General features: G+C 42.5%; 1 protein-coding gene across 3 annotated transcripts in view; it reads right to left on the bottom strand.

The window, feature by feature from the left end:
• The window catches only part of RNF175 (ring finger protein 175), a 47,637-nt gene extending 31,741 nt beyond the window's left edge, over positions 1–15,896 (bottom strand). The window contains exons 1-3 of one of the 3 annotated variants that reach the window (XM_040472008.1): positions 15,810–15,896; positions 6,196–6,233; positions 2,774–2,915 (exon numbers count right to left, since the gene is read on the bottom strand). In XM_040472008.1, the coding sequence (XP_040327942.1) occupies positions 2,774–2,915; positions 6,196–6,233; positions 15,810–15,875 (246 nt within the window). In that variant the 5' untranslated portion in view covers positions 15,876–15,896. Of the gene's footprint in view, positions 1–2,773; positions 2,957–6,195; positions 6,234–15,809 lie in introns of all 3 variants that reach the window. The other 2 variants (XM_040472000.1, XM_040472018.1) reach the window with 2 other exon arrangements.
• Positions 15,897–26,667: the final 10,771 nt, after the last annotated feature.

Here is a 26,667-nt window from a genome sequence, read left to right as displayed (position 1 = left end):
TCTGAGGCAGCAGTATGGGAAAGATCAGCCTCACATGCTGGCTCTCAACTTGAGCCAAAGATTGTCAACAGAGACATGCAGGGAAAAGGGGCTACTCCACCCATTCCTTTGGGACAATGCATAATATAGATTGACCAGTGGGCAAAGACGTAGGAAATATTCTAGAGGGTAACCGTGATTATGAGCTAATCTAGCAGAGTCCCAATAGAGCTACCATGAGACCAAAATCTGTCCTTGACCACTGTGGGCTATCTTCATTTGGGTTCCCGGCTTTGTTAAAGTGCCAGGCAGGATCACTCTAACAGAAGCCACTGGGGTGCCTGAGTGGCTTAGTCGGTTAGGCATCTGACTTGGGCTCATGTCATGATCTCACAGTTCATGAATTTGATCCCTGTGTTGGGCTCTGTGCTGACAGCTCAGAGCCTGGAGCCTGCTTCGGATTCTGTGTCTCCCTCTCTCTCTGCCCCTCCCCCACTCACACTCTGTCTCTGTCTCTCAAAAAATGAATGTTAAAAAAAAAATTAAAAAAAGAGAGGCCACTATCACAGTCATCTGGTCACCTCCAAGGGGATCCTTAGGACCACAGAACCCCTCTTGGTAGCCATAAAATAGAGGACCTGTGTGATAGAAGAACACAGAAACAGCAACTTTGGGGAGAAGTGGGGTGACTAAGGGAGTCCAGTTGTTGGTGAAGGATGGGGTGCAAGTGAAAGTAACAAGCCTGGAAGTTATTCCAGGCAGCACAGCTTATGTAGTGAGCAATAAGAAACAATTTGGGAAGAACCCTCCAGCTAACCAACAGTTGTTGAGCTCAAGGATGTCTGCCTGGGACCAGTGTAGCCTGATTCATTAAGGGTTAGAACCTCCAATGGCAACAAGTCCTTCAAGTGGCCTCTGATCCATGGGCAGGTATATCTGTGGCTAGGTAGAGCCATTGTGTGAGCTCCACATTGACTGATGTGGTGATACACATCTTCAGAGAGTTGACAAACGGGCAATTTCTTCAAATACAAGACAAGGACATAGTCTTTTTTGGGATAAGCCGCCTCGAAAGTCATCAAATAAAAATGGTGTTGGAGTAGTGGGGTATAATGCAGGTCAGGTGGCTCATAAGGCATTTCCTTTCAAGGGCAGGGGGTTTTCTATGCAAAATCTGTACTTATGTTGCCATGGAAACTGGACATGTTTTAAAATATCTAATCCAGAGATAATTATCAGTTATAAAGGAATTATGGAACAGGGCTATGAATGGTTTCCTTAAGAATTCAGGTTTCTTCTTACTTAAGGACTCCAGAGATTCTGTATATTAGGTTATTTCCATTTTGCAGATAAGAAAACCATGGTTAACATATATTATGGAGGTTTTCTTTTGTATAAGTGAATAACTAATGAAAGTTTATTCTAGTCTTTTTCTTTTAAAAACAATTTGTTCAAGTGCAATATAGAGGATGTTTATTAAAAATTTTTTTAAATGTTTATTTTTGAGAGAGAGAGGGGAGAGAAAGAGAGAGAGAGAATGAATGAGTGGGGGAGGGACAGAGAGAGCGGGGACAGAGGATCTGAAGCGGGCTCTGCGCTGACAGAGAGCCTGAGGAGGGGCTTGAACTCCTGAACCTCTAGATCATGACCTGAGCCAAAGTCGGACATTTAACTGACTGAAACACCCAGGCGCCCCAGGGGATGTTTATTTTAATTGACAAGACAGCACTGGCATGGCAGCAAATGTGTTTGCTTAAAAAAAAAAAAAAAAAAAAAAGGATGTCCCTTTCTAAATAAAATGTTCAAATTGTCTAAACTTAAACAGTATGCAGAATTCAAAAGGGAATAATTTTTGTGATGGTTAAAAATGAAATACAATAAAATACTGGTCTAAGCCAGCATTTCATACATCACAGATAAGTCTTCTTATACAGTGACAAGTCCAAGACCCAGAACCATGTAGTGTTAATTGAGGACTTTCTTCCTGTGCAACATACTCAAATCTAAATGACTGATTCTCAAATGTGGTCTCAGACCAGTAGCATCAGCACCACCGGAGAACTTGTTAGACATGCAAATTCTTGGGCCCCTATTCAATCCAGGACTTTGGGGGTGGGACCAGGAAATCTGATTAACAAACCGATTCACCTCTCCAGGTGATTCTGATGCACCTTAAAATTTGAGAACCACTGCTCTTAAACATTGCAGTAGGAAGGTCTCAGGTCCAACATGGCCTGAGCTACGATTCTGAGCCCATGAGATGGCAAAGTTCCAGGGGACTTTGCTCGAGTGGGATTAGTGTATGAAAATGGGATCAAACTCTACTGATGAGGTCAGTGCAATGTTGGCATCAACACATTCCCATAGATATGCAAATTATCAATGCCAAGAGAGTTTATTTCTCAAAGTTAGCCTCAATCTTCTGTTTCTGCTATTCCAATTCCTCCTTTTCCTAGGGCATTGGCAGAAGTTGCTATTGCTAAAGGAAAATTGGTTTACTTAGACCAGGGATTCTTGGTCTTGTTACTATTGACATTTTATCGCGAAGAGCTGTCCTGTGCACGTTTAGTGGCCTCCGTGGCCTCTACCCACTACAAGCCAGAAGTAATTCCCATCCTCCTCTCCCTTCCCACTAAGGCGTGACAATCAAAAATGTTTCCAGATGTTGCCAAGTATCGCCTGGGGGCAAGACTACACCTCGTTGAGAACCACTGACTGAAACCAAAGCATTTCCTTCAAGGGAGGGATGTGGCAGGAAGAACAGGATTCCAGAAGTCCCCCTGGGGCAACTCACATTGTAGGACCGGCCATGCCTCTGTCTCCACTGTACCAGCACTATCTGGGCGATGACCAGTGCGCAGAGGAAGATCAAGATCATCTCCACGTGCATGGACTCATGGCCCCGGTGCATCTTGTACATCCTTTCCTGCTGCAGGCTGGAACCAGCAAATGAGGTCATCTGAAAAAGGCCTCAACCCTTGCACAGTATATTTAGGAAAAAAAAAAAGTTTGGGCTCATAGAAAGCAATTGGAGGTTTCAAATGTAGGGGGTTTTAAGCTTTGATTATAGTTTTCCTGGTTGTTTTTTTAAATTAAAAACAATTTTTTTTAATTTTTCCTTTTCTCCCAGGCTTGAGGAGGGGGCAATGGAGAGGAGGAACCTGAGTTCATCAGGGATACTGATTCCTCTCAGCCCTTAGCTTGCCTGTGTGGTTTTGGCCTCAGCCTTGTCCTTTCAAGTTAAGGGATGGGGCTGAAAAAATCACTGATGGGCTCTGGACAGACCTGCATACCAGTCCCATCGCCACACAGACTTGTGAAAGTGACTCATCCTCTCTGCAGCTCAGTTGCCCCCTTGCAAACTTAAAATAATGGCCCCTCGGTACTTCACAAGATTGTTCTCGAACTGCAAACCCCATGTTATTTTATTTGTTCTTAAATAAGGAATAATAATTATTATTAGATTATAATAAACTATGTAATATATTATATAACATATAATCTATAGATTATTATTAGATTAAATAATATGAAATTTCCATTTTCGAAAGTCAAAATAGTAAAATATGGTAATTTCAAGTAATTTTTAATATTTTGAAGTAAAAGGATATCCTGCAGATGGTGCTAATGGAGAGAATGTTATCCAAAGGCCTCCAGAAAACTCCTGAGTGAGCCGTATAATTTTTTTTTTTTTTTCATTATAAGGAGAAAGAGGAAGCCTAAGTATTATCTTAGGCGGGCATATTTAGATGATGGCTGAATGTTTCAGTTTTTAGTTGGACTCTTGGTTTTGCATAACGGTAGAGAAAACACTGTAACAGTATGTCATCTGGTTTAACTTCCTATAGCAGAAGTGGCTTCAAAGAAAGCTTACAGCAGTGGATCTTGATGTTGCTGTAAATTGGAAATCACTGGGGAGTTTTAAAAGTCTCAATGTCCAAGCTGTGGCCAGATCAATTAAATGACCATTTCTGTGTGCTATGGGCTGAACTGTGGGCTTCCCCACATTCATATGTTAAAGTCCTACCCCCCCTTCCCCACCAGTTACCTTAGAAGGTGACTGTATTTGGAGATAGGAACTTTAAGGAATAAGGTTAAATGCTGTCACTGGGTGGGGCCTAATCCAATCTGACTGGTGTCCTTAGAAGGAGATCCGTTATAAACTCACACAGAGGGAAAACCATATGAAGATGCAGTGAGAAGGCAGCCATCTGCAAGCCAAGGAGAAGTGTCAGGAGAACCCAAATGTGCTGACACCTTGATCTGGGACTTCTTGCCCCCAGAACTGTGAGGAAGTAAATTTCTGTTTAAACCACCTGGTCTGTGGTACTTGTTATGGTAGTTCAAGTTCCCAATGTGATTTTAAGATGCAGCCAAGATTGAGAATCACTGGGCTAGAGGAAGAGAGAGCAGTCCAGGGTCAAGATTAGGGCAACAGGGAAAATTATGAATGTTGCCAATCAAGTACTTTATAAATAGTGGTTAGCATTATCTTTCATCCCCAGTGGGGCACCATGAGTCACAAAATCTCTTGAAGTTTCTTTCCACTTATGACTAGATACGGTGTGAATTTAGTGTGCACATCAGAAAACACTGCAGAGCTGTGTCTGGGTGGCTCCGTTAAGCGTCTCTTGATTTCGGCTCAGGTCGTGATCTCAGAGTTTTGTGAGTTTGAACCCCGAGTCAGGCTCTGTGCTGACAGTGTGGAGCCTGCTTGGGATTCTCTCTCTTTCTCTCCCCCCCCCCCCCCACTCATGCTCTCTCAAAATAAATAAATAAACTTAAAGAAAACCCCACAAACACTGCAGGGTAATACTCTGTGCCATAAGATTGTAGCCTTTTAAAGGCACCACCCCTTGGGTATGTGGGTTGGGTTCTTCCCCCTTTACTAATAATTTATTTTTAAACATTTTTTAATATTTATTTATATTGAGAGAGAGAGAGCAGGGGAGGGGCAGAGAGAGAAAGAATCCCAAGCAGGCTATACTGCCAGCAGAGAGCCTGATGCAGGGCTTGAACTCACACGAAACATGAGATCATGACCTGAGCCCAAATCAAGAGTTGGACGCTTAACCTTATGGGAATGAGCCATCCAGGAGCCCCTTTACCATAACTTCTACAGCTACTCTAACGAGTAGAGAAGTACTAGATGCCTCAGAAAAGGGCACTGAGGGTGCCCCCTGCTGGAGAACGTGTAGAAATGATCCTGTAGAGCCTAGTAAATCTTACCTGAGGTCAGCCTCTTTGAGATGGAATCTTAGAACGTTAATGCTGGAAGGTACATTAGACGTACTGAAACCCCTACACTCATCAAATGAAGAAGATGAAGTCCCTATCAGGTAAACAACCTGAATAAAATTACATTGGTAATAGTCTTTGTGTTGGAAGTGAACTTAAGAAACACAAATGATTTCCAGAAGCTCATTAAAAAATACACTTGCTCCTCTGAAGAAATGGAAGTGAAGAAAAATAAAGGGGTACAAGAACTTATAGTTTTTACAGGCACAACAGCAAAATAACTATTTAATATTCTATTTAATGAAAAGACTTTCAACTTAGGCCATGTAGATAGCAGAGTGAATTTATCATCAGCCTAAAATAAGACTTGCATGGATATAAAACAAAATATGCTTTGTGACATTCATCTATTATATATATAATTATATATAATGAAAACACTCATTATATCATTATAGATAATGAAAACATCTCAAAATAACCTATGTGGATGTACTTTGAAGGTATCAAGTAGTATGCAAATGTAATAAGTATTTCCTATTTTGATTAGGAATACATTCATAATTGATTACCATAATGCAAAAAAGGAGGAACTTTTCATTTTTCATTTTTTTTGGTGCCCACAGGGCCCTACTGGCCCCATAGTAAGTACCAGAACACAGGAGAAATAGCATATAAAGAAAACCAGATGTATCTTGTGCCCTATAATAAATACTAACTTGACACTGTCCTATGTTGAAGGACATATAAACCCAGCTTTGTGGGACTGCATGAATCACACTGTAGGAAACAGATGAAATCCTTGCGGTTTGGTTTATCCTATCTTTGTGCATGCATGCTAAACTAAACCAACTTCTGTGCCCCGAGAAATTTACAAATAAATGATGGCTTTGTTTGATTTCTCAAACTGTTAAGGTGGAAATGTAATTTTTAGTTAAAATGTAAGTTTAAACAATTAAAAAAATTCTAATCACTTACTTCCATTCATCATCCGCAGAAAGCTTTGTGTGAGAGATCTGAAAAAAACAAAAAGAGCCCTTCTCAAAACTTCTTCATTTTTTCAGCTTGTATTTTACAGCATTACATGGGAAACTCAAGCCATGAAAAACAGTGATGTTTCCTAGTACTACAATAACTTAGGATGAAAACCCTAATAGAATATTTGCTTACTGAACTAAGACACACACACACACACACCAAAAGAGTAATTAAGTTACTGTTAATAAATATTTGATTCTGTTCCTGTCGGAGAATCAGATGAGCCTCCATTCCTGTAGTTTATTTGGCAATTCAGTCGAGGTTGTAGACAGTGGCCTCCCAATAAGCAGTGTCCCCTTGGCTTTTGGGATATGATATGTAAATCCTGTTGCTGGTGTCTTAAATGATGCCAATGAGTAAATATCACCAAGTTCAAGGTTTAAAATTTTTTTTTTTAACGTTTATTTATTTTTTTGGGACAGAGAGAGACAGAGCATGAACGGGGGAGGGGCAGAGAGAGAGGGAGACACAGAATCAGAAACAAGCTCCAGGCTCTGAGCCATCAGCCCAGAGCCCGACGCGGGGCTCGAACTCACGGACCGCGAGATCGTGACCTGGCTGAAGTCGGACGCTTAACCGACTGCGCCACCCAGGCGCCCCAAGTTCAAGGTTTTAGAGACCGAGCTGACCAGAGGCTCGACTTGTTTGGGGCATCTTTTGTGTCCTCCTGTTAATTTAATTTAAAGCCTGGCCCCAGGGAAGAGGGTAATCTGGCCTTGCCCTTGCAGACTGAGCTTGAGAACACAGAGACCAGGAAGTGTTCTCGAATGACCTACAGATTGTAGGTACATGCTGCCTTCCCTTGATCACTACTAATCTATTACATTTGGTCATTTGAAACCTTTAAGGCAATCTTTGGAACAACATAATCTTAAACTTTCATGGAGAGCACAGACAGCTTAATCCCTAGTCCTATACGTTAAAAGCTAAAATCCCCAATGACAGCAAAGAAGGGAATGCAAATAAGACATTTGTTACACAAATCTGATATTAAGTAGGTGTTTTTTCTATATGTTTTATTCAAATGGCACCAGCAAATCTGACACATGGAATAAAAAAATAATGCCATCCATTCAATCTAGGATTTCTCTGACTTGGGGTAAACAGGTTTCATAATAAAATCTGTGCTTCTGCCACAAGATTGAGGGGTTCCCTTAGAAGAGAGAATAACACAGCTAAGTACAGGCTTAGGCAGTATTTGCACAATGCCAGGACTTGCCAGATAATGCCAGGAAGGAGGATAATGCCAGGAAAGAGGAAATGGGTGAAGTAGCAGGTGATGCTGGCAGCTTCCCTATGGTTCCCTGCTTCTGGGTGATCCCATCAGGTGGTCCCTGATATTCAAATGGTGGTCAAAACAACTGGAGAGCCTCAGGAGGTCCACTGAGAGGGCTAGTTGAATCTTTAGACCCCAGGGTTTCCCCAGCCCCATCTTCTCTTAGGCAAAGTGAGGTATCTGGCTTGGGGCTGGGCTGGGGCAGGCAGAGACAGTAGGGGGAAAAGGCACAGTGCTTGTGCATTCACTCCAGCCCTGGATGTGTCCATTTACTGTGCCTCTCTCTCCCACAACCCTTCACCCCACATTTGGGGCCAACAGGGAGTCAATGGAGCACAATCACTTTATTACTGTGGGCAGAGGACCCTGGGTGCCTATGGGCTGGGGGTTGGGGGTTGGGACACATGGGGTGGGTTGGGAGGTGGCCCTTGCACTCTCCTGCTTCTGGCTATCCCCCCATTGCAGGGCTGAGGGCAAGAAGCAGCATCCCTGGGGTTGGGGAGAATAAGGCCCTCTGAGCACTGGGATCTTCCAGGAGCATGAGGACATTACTGCTCATTGCTGAGCTCCTGCCTACCACCTGCCAGGAGAGTCCACCATTGGTTTCTGAAAACAGCTGAAAGTTGTTGCCTCTGGGGAGTGAAAATCAAGAATGGGGAAGATGGAGTGGTGATGGGGTCCCACTTAAGTCTTGTAGAACTCTTTGACTCTTTAAATTGTGGATATACAGAATTTTAATAAAAATTAACATGAAAAAGAAAACATTTCCATAAGACAGTTTTCATTTAAAAGTATGACAAGGAACTCCAATGATACAAACGTTATTCCTCTTAAGTTGCTGAGTTCCCTACATCTTGTATCCTGATCTTTTGCCTTTGTTTCTCTCTTCTTTTCAGCTTCATTATTTTCCATAATATTATCTTCTATATCACTGATTTGCTGCTCTGCTTCATTCATCCTCACCATCATGGCATTCATTTGAGATTGCATCTTGGTTATAGCATTTTTAATTTCAGCCTGACTAGATTTTAGTTCTTTTATCTCTGCAGAAAAGGACTCTCTGGTGTCTTCTATGCCTTTTTCAACCCCAGTTAGAATTCTTATAATCGTGGCTTTAAATTCTAGTTGAGACATCTTAATTATATCTGTGTTGATTAAATCCCTTGCCATCATTTCTTCCTGTTCTTTCTTTTGGGGTGAATTCCTCTGTCTTGTAATTTTGGAGGAAGAAAAAATAATGAAATAAAATAAAAATAAAATAGAAAACAAACATTAAATAAAGGAAGCTAGATCCTCACTATGTTTTGGTTTGATAGTTAAAAGAAGCTTGATAGAAGAGAGAAAAAAGAGAAAAGAAAAAACATTAAAAGAAGAAATTAAAAATTAAAAAAATTAAATAATTAAATAGAATAAAATAAAAGAATAAAATTAAAAATTTGCTCTTTCTGTATTTAAGAAAAAAAATAAAGAAAAAAACCCAACATAAACAAAAACAGAAGCAAAGAAAATGAATAAACAAATGAACAAACAAAAAGAAACCCAAATGAAGCTCAATCCAGTTTCCCACAGAACTGAAACTCTGCAGCACAAAATGATCCATATACTAAGTGGGTGGAAGAGATCTGTGCTTGTCTTCTGGGGGAGAGACCTGCTGCTCTGCTTCTCAGGCTGATTTTTCCTAGTGGAGATGATACAGTACTCTATGTGGAAAACCCAAAAGACCACCAAAAAATTGCTAGAATTGATCCATGAATTCAGCAAAGTCACAGTATATAAAATCAATGTCTAGAAATCTGTTGTATTTCTATATACCAATAATGAAGCAGCAGAAAGAGAAATCAAGGAATTGATCCATTTATAACTGTACCAAAAACCATATGATACCTAGAAATAAACCTAACCAGAGGTAAACGATCTGTATGCTAAAAACTATAGAAAGCTTATGAAAGAAATTGAAGAAGACACAAAAAAATGGAAAAACATTTCATGCTCACGGATGGGAGGAAGAAACTTTTTTAAAAAAATATTTACTTATTTATGGGGGGGAGGGGCAGAGAGAGAGAGAGGGAGTGAATCTTAAGCAGGCTCCATGCTCAGTGCAGAGCCAGACACAGGGCTCAATCCCACGACTGTGAGATCATGACCTGCGCCAAAATCAAGAGTCGGACGCCTAACTGACTGAGCCATACAGGTAGGTGTCCCAAGAACAAACACTGTTAAAATGTCCATACCACCCAAAGCAATCTACACATTCAACGCAGTCCCTATCAAAATAACACCATCATTCTTTATAGAGGTAGAAAAAAGTACTCTAAAATTTGTATGGAACCAGAAAAGACTTTGAATAGCCAAAGTAATGTTGAAAAAGAAAACCAAAGCTGGAAGCAATCACAATCCCGGACTTCAAGCTGTATTACAAAGCTGTAATCATCAAGATGGTATGGTACTGGCACAAGAACAAACACATAGATCAATGGAACAGAATAGAGAACTCAGAAATGGACCCACAACTATATGGCCAACTAATCTTTGACAAAGCAGGAAAGAACATCCAATGGAAAAAAGATAGTCTCTGCAGCAAATGGTTCTGGGAAAACTGGACAGCAACATGCAAAAGATTCATTTTTTCTTACACTATACAATAAATTCAAAATGGATGAAAGACCTTAATGTAAGACAGGAAACCATCAAAATCCTAGAGGAGAACACAGGCAGCAACTTCTTTGACCTTGGCTGCGGCAACTTCTTACTAGACATGTCTTTGGAGGCAAGGGAGACAAAAGTAAAAATGAACTACTGGGAACTTATCAAGATAAAAAGCTTCTGCACAGTGAAGGAAACAATCAACAAAACTAAAAGGCAACCAACAGAATGGGAGAAGATATTTGCAAATGACATATCTCATAAAAGGTTAGTATCCAAAATCTATAGAGAACTTACCAAACTCAACACCCAAAAAACAAATAATCCAGTGAAAAAATGGGAAGACATGAATAGACACTTTTTCAAAGAAAACATCTAGCTGGCTAATAGACACATGAAAAGATGCTCAACATCACTTATCATCACGGCAATACAAAAAAAAAACAACAAACCACCATGAGATACCACCTCACACACGTCAGAACGGCTAAAATTAACAACTCAGGCAACAACAGATGTTGGCGAAGATGCAGAGAAAGGCGAACCCTTTGGCACTGTTGGTGGAAATGCAAACTGGTGCAACCACTCTGGAAAACAGTATGGAGGTTCCTCTAAAAGTTAAAAATAGAGCTACCCTATGACCCAACAATTGTACTACTATTTATCCAAAGGATACAAAAATGCTGATTTGAAGGGGCATATGCACCCCAATGTTTATAGCAGCGCTATTAACAATTGCCAAATTATGGAAAGAGCCCAAATGTCCATTGACTGATGAATGGAAAAAGATGTGGTATATGTATACAATGGAATATCCCTTGGTGATGAAAAAGAATGAAATCTTGCCATTTGCAACCACGTGGATGAACTAGAGTGTATGATGCTAAGTGACATAAGTTAGTCAGAGAAAGACAAATATCATATGATTTCACTCAAATGTGGGACTTAAGAAACAAAACAGATGAACATAGGGGAAGGGAAGGAAAAATAAAATAAGATAAAAACAGACAGAGAGGCAAACCATAAGAGACTCTTAATATAGAGAATGAACAGGGTTGCTGGAGGGGAGGTGAGTGGGGGGATGGGCTTAAATGGGTGATGGGCATTAAGGAGGGCACTTCTTGGGATGACCATTGGGTGTTATATGTAAGTGATGAATAACTAAATTCTACCACTACTGCACTATATGTTAACTAGTGCTGATGAGGAAAACTGGCCTTCTCATGCCCTTCAGGTGTGTTGTGTACATTAAAACAGTTTCTCCAGAAAGAAATTTGGCAAGGCATGTCAAAATCTAAAGTGTTTGTTTATTCTATGTAGAATAGTGTAAGAATAATCTCTCACAAAATGAAGAGACAAATACACAGGGAAAGATGACACAGGTGTTTACATAGTTTTATTTATAATATTGAGAAATTGGCAACAATCTATGTGTCAACCCATGGGGGATTGGTTAATGAGTTATGATATATCCATAACAAAGGAAATCAATTGGCTCTTTAAAATGATCATGCAGATCCATATTTATTGACATAGAAATATTTCCATGACATATTTTAAGAGAAAAAGCATGCTTTGAAAACAGTTGTATAAAATATAAGCCTATTAATGTAAATATACAGTTACATAGAATAAAGAAACATCCAGAAGAAAGAAATATCCAGAGCAGTCACCAAAATGCTAACAGGAATGATCCATGGGTGCTGGTGTGTATTGGAATATTTACTCCTTTTTTATATTTGTCCATATTGGATATATTCTGCATGAACATATGTCATTTAAATTTTTTTTTTTTGGATGTTTATTTTTGAGAGAGAGAGCACAAGCAGGGGAGTGGCAAAGAGAGGGAGGGAGACACAGAACCCAAAGCAGGCTCCAGGCTCCAAGTTGTCAGCATAGAGCCCAACACAGGTCTTGAACCCACGACTCCAGAGATAATGACCTGAGCCGAAGTCGGATGCTTAACCGACTGAGCCACCCATGTGTCCCTGAATATATGTCACTTAAAAAAGAATTGAAGATGTCATTTTGATTCTGCTTCTCCTTTCCCCTCCCTCCTTGTCTATCAATTGCCAAGTCTTTTTTCCCTGCAGGACATTCCTGTTTACCTCTCTTCCCCTTTAACTCCCTTCTGAGCTTCAGATTCTTGTATCCAAATGCCTTCTACGTATCTCCACTTGGATGTCCCTCAGACACACAAGCTCAAGCTGCCCCAAACTGAGCATAGTAATTTCCCTCCAACCTGGTTCCATCCCAGTGCCCCCCTCTCACTCAGTAGCTCTACATCCCACCTAACCAGTTGTTCAAAACAGAAATATGGGATGCCATTCTTGACCTTAATCCTCCACTTCCAACCCAGTACCCTCCTGCAGACCTTACCCAAATACTTGGCGAACCACTTCTTTCCACCTCAATGGCCTCTACGCCTACCATTATTCCTTCATTCAACAAACATCTATTGATTACATCCTGGGTACCAGGCACTGGGGTAAGAGCTGCCATACCATAAAGGTGAATAAGACATACAAGTTTCCTGTCCTCATGAATTGGGCCTTGTGCTCTAGAGAAAGTGTGGACAATAAACAAGTAAAGAAAACAATGACCTAATGTGGTAAATTCTATGAAGCAGCTAAACAGAATGTGTGATAAAGAATAACCAGCACGGGGAGAGGCTGTTACTCGTTAGACTGGTTGGCAAGGCCTCCCTGGGCCTGAGGACGGATCCAACCTGGTGCGCAGAGGGTTCTCTTCTTCCAGGGGGGCTCCTACCTCCACTCCTTTTCTCCCTTCAAACAGTGAGGATGATCCAATGAAAAGCAAACTGATCACATTTGTTTGGCCACTCAAAACACAAGTGGCTGCCCTTGTCACTAACACAGCTCCTGTGGCCCTTTCCAGCTTCTTTTCTTTCCACTTCCCCTGCACAGCCTCTGCTCCAGCCAAGCAGAACTTTTCTGTCCCCTGAATGCTTTTCCTCCACCTTTTTTTTTTTTTTTTTTGCTTTTCAAACCCCCTTTGGGGATGCCCTGGACTCTGCTTCCTCCAAGAGCCTTTTGGGTTAGGCCTCTCCAGTGGGTCCATTGTCCACTGAACATTGTTACCCCATGGCATGGTCATCGGTGATTTATTACTTGTCTTACTCCCCCACTGAATACTCCCTGTCTGGTAGCATCGCACACTCAATCAATACACAGTTGACTTTTGAACAATGCAGGGGTTAGGAGCACCAATCCCCCCACAGTCAAAAATCTGTGTCAAACTTTTGACTCCCTGGGACTTTACTACTAATAGCCTACTGTTGACTAGAAGCCTGAGCAATAACATAAATAGCCGATCAACACATATTCTGGATGTTATATGTATTGTATACTGTATTCTCACAAGAAAGTAAGGTAGAGAAAAACATGTTATTAAGAAAATCGTAAGGAAAAATGCATTTGGAGTACTGCCCTGTAAATAATCTGTAAGTGGATCTGTGCAGTTCAATCCTGTGCTGTTAAAGGGCTAACTGTATTTGAAAACTGCCTCCCTCTCAGTGCCAGCCCTCATCATTTCTTACCTCAGCTGCTGCCTCCAAATTAGTTTCCCCACTTTCAACTCTTCACAAAAATCCATCTGTTAGAGAAATATCGCTAAAATGAGTGGCAAAACCAGAACAGTAAACTCAAACTACTGCTATCCCTGGGACGTATGTGAGCAGGAGCTAAGGATGTTAGGCTTGGAGAGCTGTGCTCAGTGATATGGAATCCATATCACTGGGCAAGGACAAAGCTTCCACGGATGGAGCGGTAGGGAGGGGCTGTGTCTGGCCTTCTCCAAGGTAGAGAACAGTGTTGAGGCAGAGATGGGTCCTCTGGGGAAATCAAAGCCTGCAAAGCAGGCCTCAGACAAGCAGAAAAGAGAACTGCCGAGTCCATGCTGTCTACTCTCTTGCACCCTAACTTTGAGGAGTCTCAGGAGCACATAGGGTGTAGCTGGCTTCCTAGGCCACAGGGAGAAGGAGGATGGGGAATAGGGAGGGGGTGTTTGGCACAAAGAGGTACACAGGGAGCTGGGCAGACTAGAGTCCCAGATCATGAGGTTATATGTTTATTATTTATTCACTTATTTGTCCAATAAACATTTCCCGAGGCCTTGCCATTTGCCAGACTCTGTGCTTCGTTCTGGAAGTACAGCAGCCAGCAAAGCAGAACAAGGGGGGGATTAAGGGACAAGCTCTGAGTTGCTCCCAGGACAGAGTTAACAGGGGACCACACCTCCTGAGGGCAGTGGGCAAGGCAGCTATGGCACCCTTAAGGGAGAGCAAACATCAGCTGCAGAAGTGACTCTGCCAGTCTTCTGCCCTTCCCAGCACGCAGACTTCTTCGTCCATAACGCTCTGTGAACGATCTGATCTGGGTTTGAAACCAGCAAGTAAGTCATGGAGTTCCCTTATAGCTTCCCCATGTTAGAGAATAAATCTCCAATGCATAGCATGATACAAAACTTGCCATAACCCAGCTTTCTCTTCCTACAAGCCTTCATGAACCCTGGATTTCTGCCAGGGTCATAGTGAATATCCACTCCCACCCCCACCTTTCTCCATGGTCATCTCCCACCCCCCACCCCCCAATTTTTTTTCACCTCCAAGTAATTTGGTATTCCCATTTCCTGCATGGAGAATTCTCATTTCCTCTCATGGCCACATGGAATCTCACCCATCCCCCTGAGGCCCAGCTGAAAAGCCCAGCCACCCCCATTCGCCCAGTCAGCCTTGCCCACCCTCCCTACCAGAAGCAATTCCTCGCTTCCTAGAAATCCTACAAAACTTCACTTGAACAGTAATTTCTTTGGGGACAGTAATTTCTTCCTACCCTCTATGAGTTATTTTGTCCTTGTTATACTGGGATGTGAGTTCCCAGAGGAAAGGTCTACCTCTAACTGTATCCCCCGTATCCCAGGAGGAGCACAGTTCCTGCTATGTGATCATGGCCTAAGAATCATCTATAAATGAAAAATAGTAGTGACGGGGTTTGAAATCACCATGGGAAACCTAGAGGGGATAGCTAGCCTACAGATTCTCAAAGCTTGAGCATCAGCACCTCCTGGGAAATAGTCTGACTTGCAAAATGATGAGGCATTATCCCAGAGGTCAAGAATTCAAAACCCTGGGGGCAGAGTCCAACCATCTGCTTTTTACCTAGCTTTCAGAGTGATTCTGATGCTCGCTGCAGTTTGAGAACCATACAGTCAAGCCTGATGTACACCCAGCACCCTTCGGCTGTCCTCTTCCTTCACCTGGGCCCTGGGGCTTCTGTCGGGGAGCTGGAAGGAGAGAGGGGCAACCAGTACTGAAAGCAGGGAATGGACAGGGATGAGTCGGATAAAGCTCATTCTGGAGGAGACAGAGTGGGGGAGGCGGGGTAAGGGAGGGGAAAACGAGGAGTAGGGGATGAGAAGGGAGAGGAGCGGGAGAGGGAGAGAGAAATGGAGAGGAGTTCGGCTCCCGTGGGAGGCGACGTCACGAGCACCTGCCAGAAAGGTCATCCGTGCCGCGGCGGGCGACTCGGAGACCAGTCCGTGCGGCCACCCAGCCCCCGCGTGAGCCTAGGCACCCTGGCCCCGTGTCCCCCCGCCTGCGCCCGGCGCCCGGTACCTGCTCGTGCTGGGGAGGCGCCTCCAGCGCCGGTGCCGCCTCGCGCACCGCGGCCCCCGCGGCCATGCCTCCGCCGCGGCGGCTCCAGCGCTCCGCGGGCCGGGGAGGGTCTCCGGGAGGCCGCTGGGGGACGCCCTTTCCGGCGCGAGCGCCGGGTGCCGTCTGAGCCTGCGGCGGCCCCGCCCCGGGCCGTGCGCCTCCCCTCCGCCCTGCGCCCGAGTCCCACCCTCCTCCTAGCTGAGGAGACCCTTTGGGGATCTTCCCCTCTACAGACAAGCAGTGGTCGGCCATCGCGGCTCGTACAACAACCTGCGCCCGGCCCTGTGGGCTGGATAGGGGCCGGCGGTTTTATCACCAGGACGCAGGGCTGGAGGCCGGCTCGGAAGTAGGTAGGAAGAGATGTGGGGCGTACGGAGAGTGAGAAATGGAGGTGAGAGAGGGAGCGAGGGGTCGTTTTCTCCTCCGCCCTTTTCCTCAGAAGCCTTCACCCGAAGGCGGGAGTTCAGGTGGCTGTCCAAATCTTGGGAGACCAGGAGCCAGCTACACCCTATGTGTTCCCGAGACTCCTCAACTTCTGTTGCATCTCCAGTGGCGTTCCTGTCCCAGGGCCCATAGCCCCTTCTTTCCTCTTATCTGCAGTTTTAATAATTTGGACAGGTCCCTGGTGAAGTCACACCTAGCACCTCCAAAGATGATGGCGGGGGGGGGGGGGGGGGGAGCGGGAAGAGAGAAGATGGAGCCTCTAGGCCGGGGTGCATTTCCCCCTGGGAAATCATTCCCAGCTTGCCTTTGTCCCCTCCACCTTCAGGGGTGTTCTCCTTGACCTCAGCAATAGGCCTGAGCCTGCACTTACGGCCCAGAAAAGGCTGGAACATTTGGGGAAGCTTTTAGGAATGCATTGGTGTTAATGGAGGGCAATAGACAAAAAGGGAACAGGTAAGTAGGCAGTCTGACTTACAAAATATGGCTTACTCCATTCCAGTTTGTGATGGCTCATAGTTTTCAACACCTACACGGAGGTACCCGTGGAAGCTGCTGGACACATCTCTGCCATGGTGGCCCTGCCACCTAGCAGAGTGTAGACACACACATGCAGGACAGTTAGTTGTGTTTCCTGTTCCAAGTACTGTGCTCTGTGGTAACGCATTCAGTTTTCACAACAAGGTCACAAGGTGGGTGGTGTTATTATCTCCATTTTACATGAGAACATTGAAGCACGAGAGGTGCAGAAGTTAGCCCAAGTTCCAAAACTAGTAGGTTAGGTACAGTGGGAATTTGCCTTTTGGATTCAAGGGTGGATAGGAGGGCTCAACTATGATTCAGGACCTGGGGACCAGTCAGAAAGCTATTGCTATAGTTCCAGTGAAAGACAGCAATGGCCTTGGTGGTGTGTGTGAGTGTGTGTCGGGGTGGGATGGAAAGGGGACGGAGAGATGTGGATGGAGCCAGATTTCGTTACCAGAATCTATAAGACTTACTGATCCTCTAGGATCCTGCCTGGCATTTGGGCAGAGGGTGCTGAGAATGGGAATACTCAAAGAGCAGGAGATTTCTGGGTATAAAGATGATGAGTTCATTTAGACATGTTGCCTTCCTGCCTAGCTCTTGGCCTGTCTTCATGTGGCAAAGGCCATTTTTCTCTCCAGTCCAGGATGTCCTCGAATTCATCTGGATTCCTCTAAGTCAGCCATCTGCCCTCCCCAAGCCCCTGTAAAAGGTCCAGATGGAAATAGAATTTCCCTATCCTGTAAACTCTGGCCCATTATCATTACCTAAGTTTTGGCTCCCTGATAGGAGATTCTCTTCCTTGGTTGCTTGACACCAGAAATGTCTGCATATTTCGCTGGAGACACAGGTAAGCACAAAGGGAATTCTCTTCCTTCTGATTTCAGCTCAACAGCCATCAGAGACTAAAACTCAAAAAGTTCATTTCTTCTCCACTGGTGGTAATGGACTTACTCTACTCCACTCTATCATGCCTGGTTCCTTTAGTGACCCATTTCCAGATATAGGACCGATATCTTGTTTCCCAGAAAGGTAACCACTGCTTTCTGGAGTGGTGCACCTAACCAAAGTTAATTACTTTGCAACCCTGTTTTCCAGAGCAAATGCTTGGCAACTGACTCTCATAAATCCTGGAATCGACGAACAGCATTCCTGTCGCTTAGTGCTAATCTCTTCAGCATATGAGCTGTAGTTCGCGCATCCTTCTGTCATCTCTTGACCTAGAGCCCTGAGGTGATTGTAATGATGCACTGAAGAAAATAAGCTGATGTCATAAAGGTGTTTCAAAAACCAGGTGGATTCAAGAAGAGGTGGATTCAAGAAGAGTTAGAAAATACTAAAATTAGCGTTAGTATTGTGTCTGGTGCAGGAATAGAGAAATAGACCCATGGAACAGAATAGAGAGCCCCCAAACAGACACATGCGTTTACAGGAAGCTACTTTTATGACAGGAGTTGACAAATCAGCAGGGAAAGGATGGACAATTAGTAATTAGCTTGCTATGCCAAGACAGAACAGGTGGTTTAAAAAGCAAAAGGTAAGAAGACAATTAAAAAAAATATCTTTGTCACCCCAAGGTGGTAAAAATATATTAAACAAAACTCAGAAACAACAAATCATAAAGGAAAAGGTTAGTCAATTAGTCTATGTTAAAAATTTTTAATTTCTGTACAATAAAAAGTTGACATTAAAAAGCAGCAAGCCGGGGCGCCTGGGTGGCGCAGTCGGTTAAGCGTCCGACTTCAGCCAGGTCACGATCTCGCGGTCCGGAGTTCGAGCCCCGCGTCGGGCTCTGGGCTGATGGCTCAGAGCCTGGAGCCTGTTTCCGATTCTGTGTCTCCCTCTCTCTCTGCCCCTCCCCCGTTCATGCGCTGTCTCACTCTGTCCCAAAAAATAAATAAATGTTGAAAAAAAAAATTAAAAAAAAAAAAAAAAAGCAGCAAGCCATGGACCGAGGGAATGTATTTGCATATATCTAGCTGTCAAAGAATTAGTGCTCAGGAAAAGATAGAACTGTTAGAAATTAATTTTTAAAAAGTGTAAATCAATAGAATGTGGGCAAGGAGTACAAACCAATTTTAAGAAATAAAATTACGAGATGTTTTTGTAACTTTAAGGGAATTAATTTTTACATTTATGTATATGCGAGTTAATCTAAAATGCATACTTCACAGGAACGCCTTGTATATTTTAAATTACTTATTGCAAAGTGCCTGCCTTCAGCCTTCCTACCCACTTTCTGACCAGCACTCATTGATTTTTCCCCTTTCTGCTATCCTTCCCAGGACAACTGAACTGCCCTAGGCTGATGGTGCCACCTACTGGTTAGATCTTACAGAAGTCTGCTCTATTGTCTTACAAAGGGGTCTTTTTCAAGGAACTTTCTTTTTCGATTTTCTCCTTTCCTCTTTTCTCATGTCTTTTTTCATATTTACAGATAAAAATATATAGTTGATCCTTAGCCTCCCAGCTAGAATGAGTGATTTCAAATGTCTGTAACCAGGTGTGGTACTGGTCACATGGGGTAGGGTGGTAGAGGGAGACAGTCCAAACAACTGTGGGGCCTCCCTGCCATGAAGGAGGTGGCAGTCTTACAGTCAGTCTAACCGGGGGTAGGATGTCAAATTCAAACCATCCAGGCGATGGGAGTATCTGAGAGAGTTTGATCTCAGAAATCAGTGTGAAAGAGGCACCAAAAGCTCTCCGCTTCTGTGATCCCTGGGGTTGGGGCAGACTGGGTCATAAATGGGGGTAATGGTTTCTTTTTTTTTTTTTTTAATTTTTTTTTCAACGTTTATTTATTTTTGGGACAGAGAGAGACAGAGCATGAAGGGGAGAGGGGCAGAGAGAGAGGGAGTCACAGAATCGGAAGCAGGCTCCAGGCTCTGAGCCATCAGCCCAGAGCCTGATGCGGGGCTCGAACTCACGGACCGCGAGATCGTGACCTGGCTGAAGTCGGACGCTTAACCGACTGCGCCACCCAGGCGCCCCATTTTTTTATTTTTTTATTTAAAAAAAAATTTTTTTTTTGGGGGGGGTAATGGTTTCTAAAAGGAGAGGGACACTGAAGCTAGGTCCTATCTTGGTTGCTGAAATGGCTGCATAGAGACACTCCGGCTAACTCTTTTTCAGTCACCCCCACCAGCTAACCCCTCTTGGGTGCTAGGTTGGCCTTCAGGTGCAGATACTAGCCTCTTAGAATTGGTAGAAATCTTGCAAGCTAGTCTGATTCCCAGTTGCTAGGGTTCCTGACTACAGCCCCAGTTGCCCTGGCCTCTCGGCCTTCCTGGATAGACCTTTTCATCCTTTAATTAAATCTTCCTTTGCTTAAACACTACCCCTCAAGATAAATGAAAGAGCCTCAACATTATTGCTTATCTCATTCTTTAATTATTAGTATTCTAATATTATTGACCACTATTCTTTTTTTTTGGCTGAAATGTACAGAGTCTAGCTATATTATGATTATGTGGAGTTTTGTGAGCTGGCTTGGGCCCGCATCACCATTTATAACATCGCTTCTTTGGGAAAGTGCATTCTGCCTTTCAAACTACGGCCTTCCAAATGCACATTTGGAACACAATCCGTGTGTGAGCTGGGAGCCCTGTTCCCAATGTCTGTTGGCCCAGGGCAGCCCCACAACCAAATGACATGTGGTTTAAGGTTCCTGTCACAGCCGGTTCATTTAAGTCATGTTAGCTGGAGCTTAATTCAGATTCTCAGGTTTCTGGTTCAGTAGGAATAGGGGGGGCAGCAGAGTCACAGTGTTCAGACAACAGCTTGTGTGGGGCTCCCCGCTTTCTATAGAGGCATGGCACATTCCTGCTTTTCCGTGGTTTACCCTGTAGGTTTTAGGACTGCGCCTCTTCTGAAGGCAAGCTTTTTAGTTCTGTTGAACAATTGATCTTAAAAAGAAGAACTCCTTTTAAAAACCAACTAGGCTTTCAAGCTCAGAAGTTCAGCTAGGGTCATTCTCATTTATTGAGTTCAGGGGCCCTCTCAGTAGGAGGGAAAACCACATTTAAATCCTTGATGGGGCTCCTTGCCTTCCCCTCTCCTTGTTTTCCTTTCCCGGTGCCTGCTTGCAGAAGTCTCATCTTTAGTAAGTTAGAAGCCAGACAGTCGGGCCAGGCAAACCAGTCTCCACTGTCCTAACTGTAAAAGGAGTTAACATTTATCAAACACCCACAGTGTGCCAGACACGGGGCTGAGCATGTTATGTATCTGATATCATTTAATCCTCAGAATGAGCCCCAGTGACAGGTGTTACTGCCCACATTTTACAGGTGAAGACATTTAAGTTAAAGAAATGAATTGCTTTATCTAAGAACGTATAGTAGCAACCACTGCTCCGTTGGCTCCCTGACCCCTGGGTTGTGTGGGAGGCCACTGCTTGGGGGGTAGGGGAGCGGGGCAGAAAACTTGGTCCTGGAGTGGAAGCTGTGTTTGTCATCTCCGGATGAGACCAGGGCCTTGCCCTCCCAATTCCTACACCTCAGGTTAATTGCCAAGATCACATTGCACCTCTGTTCTGCAAAAGTCACATTCTCACAGCAGAAAAATACTAATGTGCCTCTTTTCTCTTGACTTTAGAGATTTGTCCTACTTGGGGGCTTGAAACAGATCAGTTATAGAAGCAATAACAAGTAGACACAGATTTGTTTTGCTGGAGTATAAAGCCTTCCAGTGAGTATAAACCCTCCTGGCCTTACACTCCCATTTCCAGTGATTGTGCTTGTGCCCCAGGCCTCTTCCTGGCTTATGGAGGGAGAGTGAGGACAGGAGTTAGCCCATTACCTGCAGACATCCATTAGTCTAGGAAGAAGGGGCTGCTGTCACTGTGGCCACAGACTTTTGCCATCTACCCATAACAGGACCATTGAGATCTCTGTACGTCGATTTGGATACAAACTTAAAATGCAAAAAGAAGCTTAAATTGTGCCCTTAACATAATTCCATGCAGTGCATATACTACTATATTTTGTTTTGTTTTAATATTTATTTATTTATTTATTTATTTATTTATTTATTTATTTTTATTTAGAGAGCAGAGGAGGGGCAGAGAGAGACAGAGAATCCCAGGCAGGCTCTGCAGCTGTCAGCACAGAGCCCAACACAGGGCTTGAACCCATGGACTATGGGATGATGACCTGAGCTGAAATCAAGAGTTGGACACTTAACTGACTGATCCACCCAGGCACCCCAACTACTATTTATTTTATAATGTGTCATTGTTAATCAGAAGGGGGACACACTTTTACCAACTCTTAGAGATGCTGAGATGTGGTTAGGAGAAGGAAAGCAGTGTATAGGGTAAGGCCTGAGTCTGTTCCATTCTACCTGTTCTTGCTTCTTATAATGAATGAGCATAAATTTTGGTGTTTAGCCACGTAACTCTAAAAATATGTGGCATCCATGAGTGTTGGAGATGAGTTGCTTTTCTAATGTATTCTATAAATGCAGTAATCCTGGCACACTATATAAATAGTTGAAATAGTGCACGCATGGAAATAAAACACGTATCTATTTATTTTTTTACTTTATTTTAGAATATCAGAAAAATGGAATATCGGTGTTTTTGATGTTTGTTGTTGATGTCAATTTTTCTTTGGGAAGGATTTCAATTATTCTAAGTTACCAAATGGTTATAAACAGAAATTTCGTGCTGGGCATGTTGTCTAATGCCTTTTGAAAATTTAATATTTTGGCATAAGATTGTATATGTTTAATTTTTACACTAGACACATTTTGCTCTGGTCTCAAAAGAAGGAAAGTTTTAGAAGCCATCCTGGATACAATAGTTAGAGGGTAATTTAGGGAAGTTAGACTTTACTAGTTTAAGATTTTCTGAATCTTACAAATATCCATAAAGGTGGTCATAGTTTGGGGGACAACTTTAGGTGAACAACTCAAAGGAAGTTTTGCCCTATTAGGAACGTGGAGAAGGACATTGTGTGGTCTCAATTCACTGTAATACTTGAATTGGGTCCTGCCTATACTACTGGCTCTCTAGAGTTTTTTGGAGAGAGGGTCTTTATTTTTTCACCTTAGTTACTATTGTAAAAAAATTAAAAAAAAATTTTTTTTAAATGTTTTTATTTATTTTTGAGACAGAGAAAGACAGAGCATGAGCAGGGTAGGGGCAGAGAGAGAGGAAGACATAAATTTGAAGCAGGCGCCAGGCTCTGAGCTGTCAGCACAGAGCCCAATGCGGGGCTCGAGCTCACAGACTGTGAGATCATGACCTGAGCTGAAGTCAGATGCTTAACTGACTGAGCCACCCAGGCTCCCCTAAAAAAATTTTTCTTTAATGTTTATTTATTTTTGAGAGAGAGACAGAGAGAGACAGAGACAGAGCATGAGCAGGGAAGAGGCAGAGAGAGAGGGAGACACAGAATCTAAAGCAGGCTCCAGGCTCTGAGCTGTTAGCACAGAGCCTGACACGGGGCTCAAACCCAGAGCTGTGAGATCATGACCTGAGCTGAAGTTGGACGCTTAACCGACTGAGCCAACCAGGCGCCCCTCCCCTTAGTTGCTATTATGTTCATATTCAAAGTATACATTTATGGCTTTATTAATAGTGAAATGAGAGTGAAAAATCTTTTGCTAATATGTCATCTGAGTGAAGAATCATCAAAGAGAATAGTTGGAGCTGGTAACAGAAGCATGAAAATCCTGATCATTTACTGGGCTTGGGGTAGGTTGATCATCTTTGCTTTTTAAATGGCCTGAGGACTGGAGGGGACACCAGCCCATGAAAAATACTGCCAGTAAGAGATATTCATGAATGGGGGAAAAGTTTGTGGAAGGTGAAGTTAAATTTGGTTTAACATGGTTGCTTTTGAAGCATCTCTAGGCCATGCAGGCAGAGTTGTCCAGAGACAAACTCACTCGAGAAGAAAATTAGGGATAGAGAGAGAGATTTGGTGCTTGACAGTGGTGAACTCTATAGGAGTGAGTAAGGGTGTCCAGAAAGCCTGTATCGTGAGAAAGGAAGGAGGTCCAGGAGTATAGTTGACATGACAACAGGATTTATAATCAAACAAATTTGGTTTCAAGACTCAACTATAACACATTCGTGTATGACCTTTAAGCCTTGAGGCATCTGACTTTTTAAATTTTTTTTAACAGTTACTCAGAGACAGAGACAGAGTACAAGCAGGGGAGGGGCAGAGAGAGAGGGGGAGACACAGGATTCAAAGCAGGCTCTAGGCTCCGAGCTGTCAGCACAGAGCCCGACTCGGGATTCGAGCCCATGAACTGTGAGATCACGACCTGAGCCAAAGTCAGATGCTTGACCAACTGAGCCACCCAGGTGCCCTGGGACATCTGACATTTTTCGCTAACAGGCTTGGGATATAATTCACATACCATACAATTTGCCATGAATCAAAGTGTATGAATCAGTGGTTTTTAGTATATTCACAAAACAAGCAATTGCCACTGCTATCTAATTCCAGAACATTTCATCACCCCAAAAGAAACTCATTCATTAGCAGACACTCTCCATTTCCCGCTTCCTCCATCCCCTAGCAACCACTGATCTGTCTGTGTAGATTTTACTGTTGTGGATGCTTCATATAAATGAAATCATAGAATATGTGGCCTTTGTGTGTCTGGCTTCTTTCAGTTAGCATGACATTTTTGAGGTTGATCTATGTTGTAGTAGGTATCAGCACTTCATTCCTTATTATGACTGAATAATACTCCTTTAGATGGTTATACTACGTTTTGTCTATATATTGTCTGTGTATTATTATTAATATAATATATAATATATTATATATATTATTTATTATATTATATATTATATTTCTAAATTATATATAAATTTATGTATATAAATATATAAATTATATATATTTGTATATAATATATATCATATATATATAATATAAAAGTAGTTTTGTGGATATATGTTCTCAGTTCTCTTTGAGTATATGTTTAGGAGTGCTGTTGCTGGGTCATATAGTAACCCTATGTTTAAGATTTTGAGGAACTGTCAAGCTGTTTTCCAAGTCAGCTGTACTATTTACAACCCACCAGCAATGTATGAGGGTTCTGAGTTTTCCACATCTTCACCAACAGTTGTCATTATCTGACTAATAGATTGTAGCCATTCTAGGTGGTATGGAGTGTATCTCACTGTGACTTTGATTTATATTCCCTAATGACTGATAACGTTGAACATCTTTTTCATGTGATTATTGGCCATTTGTATATCTTCTTTGAAGAAATGTCTAGATCCTTTGCCCATTTTAAGATTGGGTCACAAGTCTTCTTATTGTTGAGTTTTAAGAGTTATTTGTATATTCTGGATACCAGTTAACTTACCAGCTGTATGATTTGCAAAGATTTCCTCCCATTCTACTTTCTTTTTATTAATTTTTTCAATTAATTATGAAACATGCTTGGAAGCACAAAAGTTCTAAAAGTATCTATTTTTTCTTTTATATGTCTGCTTTTGGTATCATGTGTGAAACAAATCATCACCTAATCTTAGGCAGTAGAGATTTATTCCCATGTTTTTTTTTTCTAAGAGTTTTATAGTTTTTGTTCTTACTGGGAGATCTTTGATCTATTTTGAGTTAATTTTTGTATGTGGTATGAGATAGAGGTCCAACTTCATTCTTTTGCATGCTGATACCCAGTTGTCCTTTCTTCATTTGCTGAAAAGACTACTCTTTCCCCTTTGAATTATTACCTTGGTTGCACTTGTCATAAATCATTTGCATAAATATAATGGTTTATTTCTAGACTCTCAATTCTGTTCCTTTGATCTATGTGTCTGTCTGTCCTTGTACTAGTACTACACTGTCTTGATTACTGTAGCTTTGTATTAAGTTTTGAAAGTCTTCCAATTTTATTTTTGTTGTCTAAGGCTGTCTTAGCTATTTTTGACGCCTTACATTTTCATAAGAGTTTTAGAGTCAGCTTGTCAAGTTTTGCAAAAAAAAAAAAAGCATCTGGAATATTGATAAGGATTGTATTGAATCTATAAACCAATTTGGGGGTAATATTGCTGTATTAGCAATATTAAGTCTTCCAATTCATGAACATGGGATCTTTTTATTTAGTTCTTTAATTTATTTCAATGATGTTTTGTAATTTTCAGTGTACAAATCTTGCATTTTGTTGCATTTATTCCAAAGTGCTTTATTGTTTTTAATTCTATGGTAAATGGAATTGTTTTCTTTCTTTTTTCTATTAATTTTTTTAATGTTTATTATATTTGAGAGAGAGAGAGAGTGAAACAGAGTGCGAGTGGAAGAGGGGTAGAGAGAGAGGGAGACACAGAATCCGAAGCAGGCTTCAGGCTCTGAGCTGTCAGCACAGAGCCCAATGTGGGGCTTGAACTCACGAGCTGTAAGATCGTGACCTGAGCCAAAGTCGGAGACTCAACGCTCCAGGCACCCCTGGAATCGTTTTCTTAATTTTATTTTTGAATTGTTTAATACTAGAGTATAGACATATAGTTTATTTTGTATGTTGAACTTGGATCCTGTAGTCTTGCTGAACTCATTTATTAGTTCTAATAGTTTTTTAGTGGATTCCTTAGGACTTTCTACATACAAGGTCATGTCATCTATGAGTAGAGGTAGTTGCTTTACTTCTTCCTTTCCAATCTGGATTCTTGTGTTCTCTCTCCCTTTCTTTCTCTCCCCTCCACACCTGCCTCCTCCCCTCTTTCTTCTTCTCTCCTTTCCTGATCTCTTCCCTCCTTTTTCCTCTCCTCCCTGTTCTCTCTTCTCTCCTTCCCTTCCCTCCTTTCTTCACTCTCCATGCCCCTCCCCCCACCATTTCTTTCCTTAGGCATTCTCAAGTGCTTACCTGTTATCTTTTGATATGATCA

Source organism: Herpailurus yagouaroundi, unplaced genomic scaffold, assembly GCF_014898765.1.
Source record: "Herpailurus yagouaroundi ecotype Mexico unplaced genomic scaffold, PumYag 28, whole genome shotgun sequence".
NCBI classification, from domain to species: domain Eukaryota; kingdom Metazoa; phylum Chordata; class Mammalia; order Carnivora; family Felidae; genus Herpailurus; species Herpailurus yagouaroundi.
This window is presented reverse-complemented; position numbering and strand designations above follow the sequence as displayed.